General features: G+C 47.0%; 1 protein-coding gene across 2 annotated transcripts in view; it reads left to right on the top strand.

Moving 5' to 3' along the window:
- The window catches only part of LOC125032218 (rhophilin-2-A-like), a 210,355-nt gene that overhangs the window by 116,356 nt on the left and 81,402 nt on the right, over nt 1–12,597 (top strand). Inside the window, exons 1-2 of one of the 2 annotated variants that reach the window (XM_047623319.1) lie at nt 4,282–4,305; nt 5,698–5,901. The exons of the other annotated variant lie outside the window; for it this stretch is intronic. Of the exons in view, the coding sequence (XP_047479275.1) occupies nt 5,860–5,901 (42 nt within the window). The 5' untranslated portion in view covers nt 4,282–4,305; nt 5,698–5,859. Of the gene's footprint in view, nt 1–4,281; nt 4,306–5,697; nt 5,902–12,597 lie in introns of those variants that run through there. 2 annotated transcript variants of the gene reach the window in all.

The raw sequence follows: 12,597 nt of genomic DNA, 5'->3' as shown, positions 1-12,597 counted from the left end.
TTTCTCTCTCTCTCCTTTTCTCTCTCTCTCTCTCTCTCCCCTCTCTCTCTCTCTCTCTTCTCTTCCTCTTCCTAAATCTCTCCCTCTCTTCACACACCTTCCCTCTCTCTCTCCTCTCTCTCTCTCCACATCTCTCTCTCTCTCTCACCTCTCTCTCTCTCTCCTCGTCTCCTGTTTCTGTCTCTCCCCTCTGTCCTCTCTCCTCTCTTTCCCCTCTCTCTCTCTCATCTTTCTCTCTCCTCCTCTCTTTCCTCTCTCTCTCCATCTCTTTCTCTCGTCCTCTCCTCATCTCTCTTCTCCCTTCCCCTCTCTCTCTTCTCTCTTCCCTTTCTCTCTCTCTCTCTCTCTTTCTCTCTCTCTCTCCTCTCTCTCTCTCTCCTCTTTCTCTCTCTCCCTCTCTCCTCTCTCTCTCATCTACTCTCTCTCTTCCTCTCTCTTCTTTTCTCTCTCCTCTTTCTCTCTCTCTCTCTCTCATCCTCTCTCTCACTTCTCTTCTCTCTTTCTCCTCTCTCTCTCTCTCTCTCTCTCTCTCTCTCTCTCTCCTCCTCTCTCTCTCTCTCTCTACTATCCTCTCTCTCTCTTCTCTCACCATTCTTCTTCACATCGAATCTGTCACAGTGGAGTGTTATTTGCACCTTCTGAGACCCAGAGACCGATTCATTTTCGAGCCAATATTGTTCCCAGGCTTCACAAGAGAACTTACGGTTATTGTCATGGCTCTGACAGGTCGGAAAACACGACATTGTGGTGTCTGTCATGAGGATGGATGCTGCCTGTCTGGCTGGCTCTCTCCTCTTCGCGGAGGATGTGGTTTGGTGTATTGTGATGATGATGGTGGTGGTGGTGGCGGTGGTGGTGGTGGTGATGATGATGATGATGATGATGATGATGATGATGATGATGATGATGATGATGATGATGATGATGATGATGATGAGGAGGAGGAGGAGGAGGAGGAGGAGGAGGAGGATGATGATAGTGACAATAGTAATAATAATGATGATGAAATTATGATAATAACAGTGAGAGTACTGATAATCATAATGATAATATAATAATAATAATTATGATAATAAAAATGATAATGATGATACTATTGATATTATGATTATTATTGTTGTTGTTTAATTATTGTTATTGTCATTATTATAATTATCATTAGTATTATATAACCATCCTTATTATCATTACCTTTATCGTTATTATTGATATTATTATTATGGTTATTATCATTACTTTTATTATTAATATTAATGTTATTATTAATGTAATTATCGTCATTCATCTATATATTTGTTTTATTCCCCACGAACTTGGGAAAATTATATATATGGGATGTCCTCTACATTCCTCATCGCTATCGTCAAAGGCATTCGAGCTGTTGGCCAATGGTCGTGTCCTTGGATCATTACGCAAAAGGGTACAGTATCTAGAAGGCGCTGATGGTGTCACAGTGTCACGCGCGATGCAGGCTAATTACTCGGCCGGTTTTGTCCGGAAGAAGCTTACTGCGTCGCCTCTGGAGTGAACGCGGCGCGGTAGCAGGCCGTCGGGGGGGTTCATGTCTGTGCTAGTGGGCGATGGCGGACACGCACGTTCGGGCTCGGTGTCGCTGTGTGTCTCTGAGGATGTTTGGCTGTTTATCTGTCTAACTTTTCCTTTTCTTCCACTTCTCTCTGTCTCTCTCTCTCTCTCTGCCTATCTGTCTGTCTCTCTCTCTCTCTCTCTCTCTCTCTCTCTCTCTCTCTCTCTCTCTCTCTCTCTCTCTCTCTCTCTCTGTGTGTGTGTGTGTGTGTGTGTGTGTGTGTGTGTGTGTGTGTGTGTGTGTGTTTATCTCTGTCTCTATCTCTCTCTATCTCTATCTCTATCTCTCTCTATCTGTATCTCTATCTTTATCTCTATCTTTATCTCTATCTCTATCTCTCTATCCCTCCCTCCCTCCCTCCCTCACTCCCTCTCCTCCCCTCCCCTCCCTTCCCCTCCCTCCTCTCCCCTTCTGAAAATATTGACACAAGTTAATGAGACCATATTTTTTGTGGGGTATGTATTAAATGCCTTATTTTCTGTACACAAATAACTCATTTACCCCTTTTATCTCGTGGAAAATGTCACTTAAAGGTCAGCTCCCACGTAGAGATCAAGGGAATGGTGTGGCATTTGACCAGTAATGTTGTTTTTTGTTCGCATGTTTTTGTGTGTGTAAACAAACAAATAATCGTTCTTGTTTACGTCTTTATTGTCTTTTATTGGGTTTATGTTATTTTTTTGTATCTAATTCGTTCATTGCAATAATTATCTGTATAATTACGTGTGTTCCCCGTCATTAGTCTATACTTCCATTCCTTTTATTTCAACCGATACACATAATGATAAGATAAAGTATATAAAAAAAGGAAAAAAAAAAATTGTGATGAGAAAATGGAAGAAGGAAAAGAAGGGAAGGATGACGTGATAACGAAGACCTAGCCGTAGCCATTCGGTTTCCGGGGGAGGTTCGGACAGCGCTTCCAGATTAAGAGGGGGGGAGGGGGAGGGGGGATCTGCTCTTATCAGGATGAGACCCCTTTGCCTCGGGGGAGGGGGGGGGGGGGAGCTCTACTCTGTTTAGGTGTTAGTGTTGTAAATGTTGGTGTTTTGATTATTGTTATCATCATTGTCATTGTTTTTGTTATTCATTATTATAATTATTGTTATCATCATCATCGTTGTTGCTGTTATTATTATTATTATTATATTGTTCTCAATATCATTGTTGTTGTTGTTGTTACTACTGTTATTATCAGTCATCATGATTATCAATATTATTACTGTACTTCTGATTTACAATTGTGTTTATATTTATTATTGTTAAATTGTTGTAAACTATTGTTCTGTTTCTATCATCAGTAGTGCTTATCAAAATGATCATCATTACTACTGTTTCTACATCTAGGTCTACTTCCGTTACTACAACTACGTGTGCTATTTAGTTCTAGTATCTTCTGTACAATTACTATTTTCGAAGCTTTCGTCAATATTGATAATGGTAATGATTGTGAGTATCGATAAATGCTTACAGGAATATTAGAAGTAGAAGTGACTGAAATATCCTCAAGACTTTCGCTTTGATATTATTGCCGTCATTGCCATCACTATCATCATCGTCACTGTCACTAATGATAGTCGTCATTATCATTATCATTATTTTCATCAACATCTCTATTATCACCGTCATCAACATTATCATAATTATCATTACCATCATCATCATCATCATCGCCATCATTATTATCATTATCACCACCACACCACACCACACCACACCACACCACCACACCACCACCAATTTCATTACTGGCGTGAACAGAAATAACATCTCACCCCGACTGTTTACACGCGAAATGCACTCGTCATTCCACAGCTAAAAGTGTTACGTTCTAAAGAATTCAAACCTTTTCCTCGAGAGAGTGAAGGGAATCTCAGCCTTTGTGACAAATCCGACTGAAAGTCTGTAAAAAAAAAAAATGTAAAGGGGGATTTATGATTTTGTTTAGTTATTATTAAATAGTAATGTGTATGACGATAAGGCAATCGTTCTTTCGAGATAAAGCGAAGTGTGTTATCTAAAGAAACAATTTGGAGACGGGGCGCAATGAGGTAACTGGTTCAGGCCAGTAGTAACCTGCTAAACATTTCTGATGCTTTCTATGCCTCGTCTGTGTCATTAATATTGGGAAAACGGCAGCCTAGGTTACCGATTCCTCCCATCAATATGGAATAGGACATCGCGTTACCTTACTGAGTGTTATTTTGGCTGAATATTGAAAGTCGGCAGTTGCTGATAACACTTCTAATGCGGAAATGGTGGAAAGGCGATTAAATGGGGCATTGGATTCTACCCAGATCGATGGCCAGGATGCCCACTTGAGCAAGGAATAACGCCTTCGAAGCTCTTACGTCGGATACCTACTTACTCGAGCATGCAAGTCACCGAGGGAATGCCGTGTGCGCGTGTTCGGACGATGGGAAGACTTGAGTTACCGGTTCGCCAATAAATAACGCGATTTAAAAGCGCATATTATTCAAATACGATGCGTATATCTCCCCATTTCCGTCGACGCCGGAAGTGCGGAAGTATTCGTTAAAGTATGCACCATCGGGTGATTTGGGAAGATAATGTTGGGAAATGACGGCTGCGTTATCGCGAGTTGGCAACCGAGTCCACTACGTTTGTCTGAGCTGAATCGCTGGAGGTTGAGCGACGCGGGACGTACGGCGAGCCTCAGTTTCAGTTCGGCAGTAGTGGGACACAGTGTGTTACTCGTGGTAGCGCCTTCTATTATTTGTTGTTTGTGAATATTACGGTGTAATGGTGATCTTTTTTGCGTTGTAGTATATCAGCCACGCACGAAAGGCAAAGGACAGTCGTAGAAAAGACTTTAGAGACCGCATGTTTCGATATTTTCGGCATGCTCTTTTAATCAGGAGATTGTTTTTAACACAAAGCAGTGAATGTACCGGGATGAATGACCATAATATTGACGAGCGGGCGGCACCCAATAGAAACAGGTGTTGGTGCGAGTAAATGTCCATGTTACAGATGAAAGTAAAGGAAAAAACTAAGTATATTTTATTCATACAAAGGTTAAAGATTTTTTTGATTTTTTTTTTGGCAAGTTGCAAAAGTCGATCTACTAGCTCGTCCGAATGTTGCTTTTGTCGCGGAAACGTTCAAAACGGGATATCATGCTCGCACGATCCGTAGAAATTGTTTCAAGTACAGCGAAAACCTTAGAAGTATGCACATTTTTCAGTATGAACATACATGCATCATTTCAAGTTTGAAAGTATCCGAAAAGCCAGTCAGTCCCGAGGTGCTAAGTTCGGAAGGTCTACGCTCCCCTTCTACTTTCCTTCTTCTTTCTCTCATTCCACTTCTTCTTCTCCTCCTTCTTCTCCCTCTCCCTCTCCTTCTTCTTCTTCTCCCTCTTCCTCTCCTTCTCCTTCTCCTTCTCCCTCTCCCTCTCCCTCTCCTTCTCCTTCTTCCTCTCCCTCTCCCTCTCCTTCTTCCCCTTTTCCCTCTCCCTCCCCCTCTTTTTCTCCTTCCCCTTTTCCTTCCCTCCTCTCCCTCCCCTCCCCCCCTCCCCCCGTCGTCTTCACATCGGCGAGGTTCCTCAAGACGCGGAGCTTTCTCCTGCGCGCCTAGGTTTTCCCTGCAGATGTCGGGAGCTCCGGGGAACCACAGAAGGCGTCCGCTCGAAGTCTTTCTCGCCCGCTCTGTGACTCAGGCCCCGGGTTTCTCTTCATTCATACGTCCGTCTGTTTCTTTTTCTTTTCTGCTTTGTTTATTTGTTTACGTTTGACCCTCTTTGATCTGTTATTCTGTTGGTGTTTTCTATCTTTTCTGTCGTTTATTATTTTGGAAGAACGAATGTCGAGGGGGAAGGCGAGGGTCTTACCATGAAGAAAGAACAATTAATCTGTGTGTTTGTTAGAAGCCTTGGAAGTCTGTTTGGCGAGGGAGGTACACTTAAATACGCGGCTGTTTGACGAGGGTTCTGGCAGTGCCGTGCTAATGTATTTATTTTATTTTTATTTTATTTTTATTTTTTCTCGCGGGGTCGTGTCAATGAAAGGGTTGTCCGAATACTCTCGTTGTCCGAATTAGAAAAAAAATAGTGTAAACATGGCCTCGTATGCTCATTCCCTTGTGTACAGTTCTAAGCACTTTTAGTTATAAAAAAAAGAGAGAAAAAAAAGAAAGACTGTGAGTGTATTTGTGTCGTTGAGAAAAGGCGAGGAAAGAGAGGCGAGGAGGAGGCAAGGGAAAGCCTCAAGTACTTTCTCGAGGACGGCCTGGTCTCCCTCGAGCACATCACCATGACGTCTATCATGAAGATTTACAGCAAGGCGACCAAAAGGGTAAGTACATTTTAGGAGCCTTGTCTTAGGCTGTGTTTTATTTTGTGTGAGTAATAGATTTTTACATTTTATTTGTTAGTGTTTGTTTTTGGTTTTTTGGTGTTTTATCTTATTTTGTTTTATTTTTGGGTTTGATAAAAAAAATAATTCAGATTTTTTAAATTGCATTCATATATTTTTATTTATATATTTGATTAAATGTGGTGTATTTTTGATGTGCTTATTGATAGTATTATTTTTTTGGTCAATAGAGTCACAGGGTAGTTTTGTTGATTTCAGTTTTGAAATAATGTGATTGGTTATTTCACTTGGGGGAGGGGGGGGGAGGGGAGGAGAGCGAATGAGAAATCTACTTGGTGTTATCAGTAGCGTTATCAGTAGTTCAAGATGGACAGCGAATTATCTCTCTCCCCGATTTTTATCCTAATCTTATCAGAGTAAAGTCCTGATTCCGCGAGTATGAAAGGAATGTCGGGTGATAAGGGAGGCGATAGCGGCAAGAAGGGCGAAAATAAATGAATCATCGATCTGCCGCCAGGAATAAAACGCTTCCATTGGCCCAAGGGAAGATCATTTCACCTCTCGCCCCCCCCCCCCACCCCCCGGCGGTTAGGCTAAAAAGAGAAGGAAAGAGAAAGAGAGTCGGCTGGAAAGAAAGCACGGAGCAGGTGACTCGCCGCTGCGAAAGTCTCGTAACAGCTGCGCCCGAGTTGTGTCAGCAGCAAGGAGTCGTAACAGCCTTATCGCTTTATATCATGTGTGCAGCTGCTCTCCCCTCCCCCCTGAACGGCTCTCTTGACCTTCACGCCGGTTATCAGCTGAAACTATTGGATAAAACGCAACGCGGATGAAAGGGGATATATATGGGCTATTTTTCCCGTTTGGAAATGGGTATAAAAGGCTGGTATTCGTGTCTGTCTTGGGAGAGAGCAAGAGCCTTGGGGCGGTTAGTGCGGGGTAATGTATTGTCTTCATCAGGAAGGGGTCATTAAGGGCGAAGAGGGAATTAACGAAATTGGATGGGGGGGGGGGGGGAATGCTAGGTAATTGCTCGCGCCGAACCGTCGCTCATTACTCGGCTTAATTAATTTATCTTGATTTTACTTTCGCGCACGGATTCCATAGCGGGAGGGAGGTTTGCGGGGACTCTGAAGGTCGCGAAAGTAAAGCAACGGGGCTCGTTTACTTGAAGGGGTTTTCGTTATTGGTGTCGGTATTCTCTCGCCTCGCTGCGATTGCTGACGTTGCGCTCGGCTTTCGAATTTCGAGTTCTCCGGAAGTCAGTTTGAAGTGTCAAATGTGCTTGCTTGTCCGTGCTTGACGTAGGTTGATTAGAGTGGTAGGGGGGAAATAGTGAAATGATGATAGTGGCGACGGTAATGCTAACAACAGCATCAACTACATCATCATCATCATCATCAAAAACAAACAGCAACAAACAACGACCACGATAAGGAAAACAATCATAATAAGTCAAAGGCATTATGTACCTGGTATGAAATAAGTGTTCAGCCTTCCTCGCGCGTCCTTGCTCTTCAGCCTAACGCCCACGGAGGAGAGGAAGGGCGTGTCTGAGGGAAGTTAATGCAGAGGTACGATCCCGAGGCACATACCTGTGTCCACTTTGTAGAGTGACCTGGAGTAAAGTGCGTTGTGTTTTAGGCCTAAGAGGGGTATTACGTGCTTGTGCCTGGTTCAGTGTCCCTCCTACTTCCCCTTCTCCCCTTTTCGTCTCGCTCTCTCTAGCTCCCTTTTCATTTGTCTTTTCTCTTTTCTCCTTTCTCCTTTTATCCTTTTCATTTGGTCTTCATCTCCCTGTCCATCCCTTCTTACTCCCTCCCTCTTCTCTTTCTATCTCCACCTCCCTTCCTCTTTCCCCTCCCTCCCCATCCCCTTCCCCTCCTCGCCCCTCTCCTCTTTCTTCCTCCTCCCCTTCAGCCTTCCATCCCTTCTCTTCTTTTCCTTGTCTTTCCTCCTTTCCTCATTTCCTTCTCCAGCTCCCTTCCTCTTTCCCCACCCTCCCCCACATCTCGCCCTTACCCCTCCCCCTTCACCATTCCCCTTCTTTCCACTCCCCTACCCTCTTCCCCTCTCCCTATCCCCCTCCCCCATTCCACCTCCTCCATCCCGCATCCCCTATCCCCTTCTCTTCCTCCCCTAGGCCTATCCCAGCCCCGCACACTTCCTCACTCTCCCTGTACCCTTAAGATGCGACAATGACCTTCCACTTCTTCAGGGGTATATGCGGGGCCCTGTGCTTCCGGAGGGTCGGTAGGAGTGTGAGTGACCTTGTCAATGAGTGTTGCTTGCTTCTCAACTCTCCTCCTTCCCTCCCCTCCTTCCTTCCTTCCTTCCTTCCTTCCTTCCTTCCTTCCTTCCTTCCTTCTTTCATTCTGTCCTTCTTTCCTTCCTTCGTGGCGCGTCTGTACTCCAGAATTCTTTGAACTGGTGATCATCATCATTCTCAATCGCATTTTGTTGTTATTGTTATTATTGTTAGTAGTAGTAGTAGTACTATTAGTAGTAATTTGCCGATATCTGTGGCGTGCGACTGGCGTCTCCAGTTGGCAGAGCGCTTGAAGACTTCGTCACCATGGTAACGAGAGGGAGATTTTCGAAGTGCTTGTCTCCGTCACGCAGGTGTGGATAGTGGCCATGTGTCGGATTCCCAGCCAGGTAATTCCCTACTATTATTACCATTTATTGTTATTTATATGTGGCTCTTTGTTTTCGGAATTTAGAATTTTCTGCGTTGTTTTGGGGAAATTTAGAATTGCGTGTTTTTTCTTGTTATTATTATTGTTATTATAGGACGAAAGCGCTGAACATCTGTTGACGTGACGTATTCTGGTGCCCTCCGGTTTGCTTGGTCGCAAGCAAGTCCGAGATTTTAATATGCTTCCTTTACGTCGGCCAGCTGGGACGATGACGTAACTCCCTTTCGCACTGTTTGCTCTCTTTTCGTAATTTTCTTCTTTTATCATAGGTTGTACTTTTTGTCCACAAGAGCACGATTCCTCGTGCTTTACAAACGAGGGCTGGTGTAGTGGGATTCCTTGACGGAGGGTCGGGGCGCGGGAGAAGTGCGAAGATGACAGGTGCTTGGGTCTGAAAGGTAGATTTATTTCCTACCTGTATGACTGTGGCCCTTGTAGGAAGGAAATGGAAGGTTGTAGAAGTTGGTAGGGAGGGGGAGGGAGAGGGAGAGGGGAGGGTCCAGTGGGCGGGCCCCTCGCTCTCCTGGGGTGCATTTAGGTGAAGGGGAAGGGGAGGGGGGGGGGGTGAAGGACAAGCGAGGCATGGTCCCGAGGCATCGCTTGACGTGAGGAAGGATGGGGCCGATTACAAGGATGTATGGGGGAGGGATTATAAGGAGGGAGTGTCCGCGTTATTAGGCTTGTCCGAATCGCATTTAGACGCGCTGGCTTGGCGATAAAAAGATGATAAGCCACAGACGAGTCCCCTCTGAGGCGGCGGTGACGGACGCCTTCTCTGGGGAAGCGGCGGCGATATCGCCATCAACAGGAGATTGAACCAGGAATTGATCCGGAGATCGATGCCCGAGGAAATTACAGCCACGGGAGAGCGTCTGGCTGAGCGCGGCGGCGAGGACGGAGGGAGGCGAGGTTTTGGAAGCGGCGGGTCCACGAGTGAAAGGCAGAAGTGCCTGCAGATGACAGCGACAAGCAAGCAGGCAGACAGGTGACATCGCGGGAAATTGCCGCCTGGCCGAGGAGGAAGGAATGTTGCGGCGCAGTGAGAGGCGGCTGCGGTGCGCTCAATTCGCGGCCGGGATGATGCTGAGGGAGGACCCGCGAGCGGCCGAGTGACATGTGCGCCGGTTTCTCTCGCCGACGAGGAAGGAAGGAAAGAAGGAAGGAAGGAAGCTTGCATTCTCTCGTTCCGGTGGATGAGGCTGTCCGGCCGCCGCCGACGACTTGGGAGGGAAGCTGCTCCTGGCGGCTCGCTGGTGCTCTGGCCTGGCGGAATCGTTGTTTCGGGCATTCAAGCAGACAGGACGGACTCGGACTCGGGCAGGCTGGCAAGTGCACAGGCAAGCAGGCAGACAGGCAGGCAGGCAGACAGACAGACAGACAGACAGACAGACAGACAGACAGACAGACAGACAGACAGACAGACAGACAGACAGACAGACAGACAGACAAGTAGACAAGCAGGCAGACGGATAAGTAGGTAGGTAGGCAGGTAGGCGTACAAGCAAGCAGGAAACTGAACAGCTAAAGAAGCCGTTATCTAGGCCGGCAGATGAAATCAGCCGAGGCAGCGATATGACAGGCAGTAAACACATAAACAAACGGGTATCCAGACGACAGGCCTCTGGAACCCAGATAAACATACACGGAGACACACTCGGGCCATGCAGCTGACAGGCGGGCGGCCATGCATAGTTGGCAGGCATGGCAGGTGGTGTGGAGGGCTCTTGGTGGCCGAGCCTGGCAGCGATGACAGAGGTCCTGGCATGGGCGAGGCGGCGCTGCATTCCTAATGAGGCCGAGACCCCACTGCAGCGTCGCCGGGCGGAGATGCTGGTTGCCATGGTGTTGCTGATTGCCATGGTGGAGGGGGTGCTAGTTGTCATGGTGGTGCTGACTGTCATGGTAGTTCTGGTTGTCATGGTAGTGCTGGTTGTCATAGCGACCCAGGAGGCGGCGGAGCTCGGAATGGTGACGCCCGGAGATGGCAGTTGGGGGTCGCGGCGACGGCGTGCGTGTGGTTTATGGCGGAGGCTGTGGCGGCGGGGCGAGTGCAGCGTCACCGTCGGCCGGCAGGTGGGCGAAGGCGTCGGCGAGGGAGCAGACGCCACGAAGGAAGACGAGGAGGAGGAAGTTCAAAGTGGATTCGTTAGGAGGTGCGCGTGCGATGGAGGGGAAGGTAGTGATCATTTTTAGGCACTGAGGATGCATTGTTTGTGGAGAAATATACACTTTTAGGCACTCAGGATGCATTGTGAAGAGCTATACACAACGTGGCTGTACTTGTAATCTGCGCGTAGTGGGCAGGTTGGCAACCGTTGAATATAATTGCAAATTTGCTTATAGTACTTGTTAGATATTAATTTTGAATATCAGACATGTACTTAAAAAGTTCATGGCGGATCTCAATTTCATAAAAAGTAATCTGTTTAGAATGGCTATAACCTATTAAAAATTCCCGTAAATTCGAAAGTGTAAATGATAGATTATTAAAAAAAAACAAAAAAACTATAACTTGGAATTCGCAATCACCCTCACAGAAAGGGAATTTACAATCACCCCCACAGAAAAAAATGGAGAATAAAACCGAAGACGGAAGACAAAAACGGAACCGAAAAAAAACTTAGTGAAATAAGGGTGAAAGAGGAGAGGAAAAGGCGGTGGAATGTGGTAGTGCAGACGACCGGCGTTATGACTGCTACTCCAGGAATGTCGGAAGGTCGGCTGGGACGACGCTTTACGACTCGGGGAGGAAGGCGGGGAGAGGGGAAGAGGGGGGGGGGGATGAAGGGGAGGGGAGGGGGGAGGTTCGAGAGGGAAAGGGAGGAAGGGGATGAAAAGAGAGGGATAGGGAAAGGGAGAGGGAGGAGGAAAGGAAGGAAAGAAGGAAAGAAGGAAAGAAGGAAGGAAGGGAGGAAGGAAGGAAGGAAGGAAGGAAGGAAGGAAGGAAGGAAGGAAGGAAGGAAGGAAGGAAGGATAGGGAGGATAGGGAAGGAGAATGGGAGGAAAGGAAAGGGAGGGAAGAGAGGAAAGGAGGGACGGAGAGAGAGAAAGAATGAAAGGGAGAAGGGTGTGCAAAGAGAGAGAGAGAGAGAGAGAGAGAGAGAGAGAGAGAGAGAGAGAGAGAGAGAGAGAGAGAGAGAGAGAGAGAGAGAGAGATACAGACAGCCAGGCAGAGAAGACATGATATTGGAGAAAGTGCTGTAGAATAACAAGCGGAGTGAAAAGGACTTAAAATCATAAAAAAAATCCGCACGCACAACGGTCCGCGAAGAGAGGTTCAGAAGCCTGGCGGGCGGACAGGTCCTCCCTGGCGAAGGCCCCGAGGAAGGGCGTGAGGGCGCGTTGGCTGGGCGAGGGAGAGCTAAGAGCGGCGCGGGAGAGGCTGACGAAGGGAGAAGAGGGATGCGATCGCAGAGAACCACAGCGGAACGGTAGAAATAGGGAGAGAGTGAGAACCAGAGAACCAGGCATTGCTGGAGAGCTGGTGGTTCGGAGCCACATTTGGGTTGTATTTATTTTATTTTTTGTATTTATATATTCATTGTTTATTTATATATTAATTATTTGTTTATTTTTTTCGTGCTAGCGGGTTCAGAGCGAGGCGGAGGGACACTCGAAACGAACAGAACGAAGGAAATGTAAAACGTCACGTGCAGGTCGACGGCGTATCTTTGGTGACGAGAAGCCAAAGCAGGTTATAAAGGCAGCCATAACTCAGGGATACGAGCGTGTTTGTTTGCTCGAAAGCTGCTATGCTGTCTCCTGGCGCATCTCACTTTCTAGGCTTCGGCGCGGCGAGAGCGGTGGGGAGGGAGGGGAGGGAGAGAGGAAGGGGCTCTGGGGGGAGGAGGAGGAGGGGCAGGAGAGAGGAAGGGGGTGGGGAAAGGAGGAGGAAGGGGGAGGAAGGGACTAAGGGGGGGCGGAGGAGGGAGGGAGGAAGGTACGGGATAGAGAGGGGGAGGATGACGCTCTGATAAAC

This window comes from Penaeus chinensis, chromosome 2 (genome assembly GCF_019202785.1).
Source record: "Penaeus chinensis breed Huanghai No. 1 chromosome 2, ASM1920278v2, whole genome shotgun sequence".
In the NCBI taxonomy this organism is placed as follows: Eukaryota; Metazoa; Arthropoda; class Malacostraca; order Decapoda; family Penaeidae; genus Penaeus; species Penaeus chinensis.
This window is presented reverse-complemented; position numbering and strand designations above follow the sequence as displayed.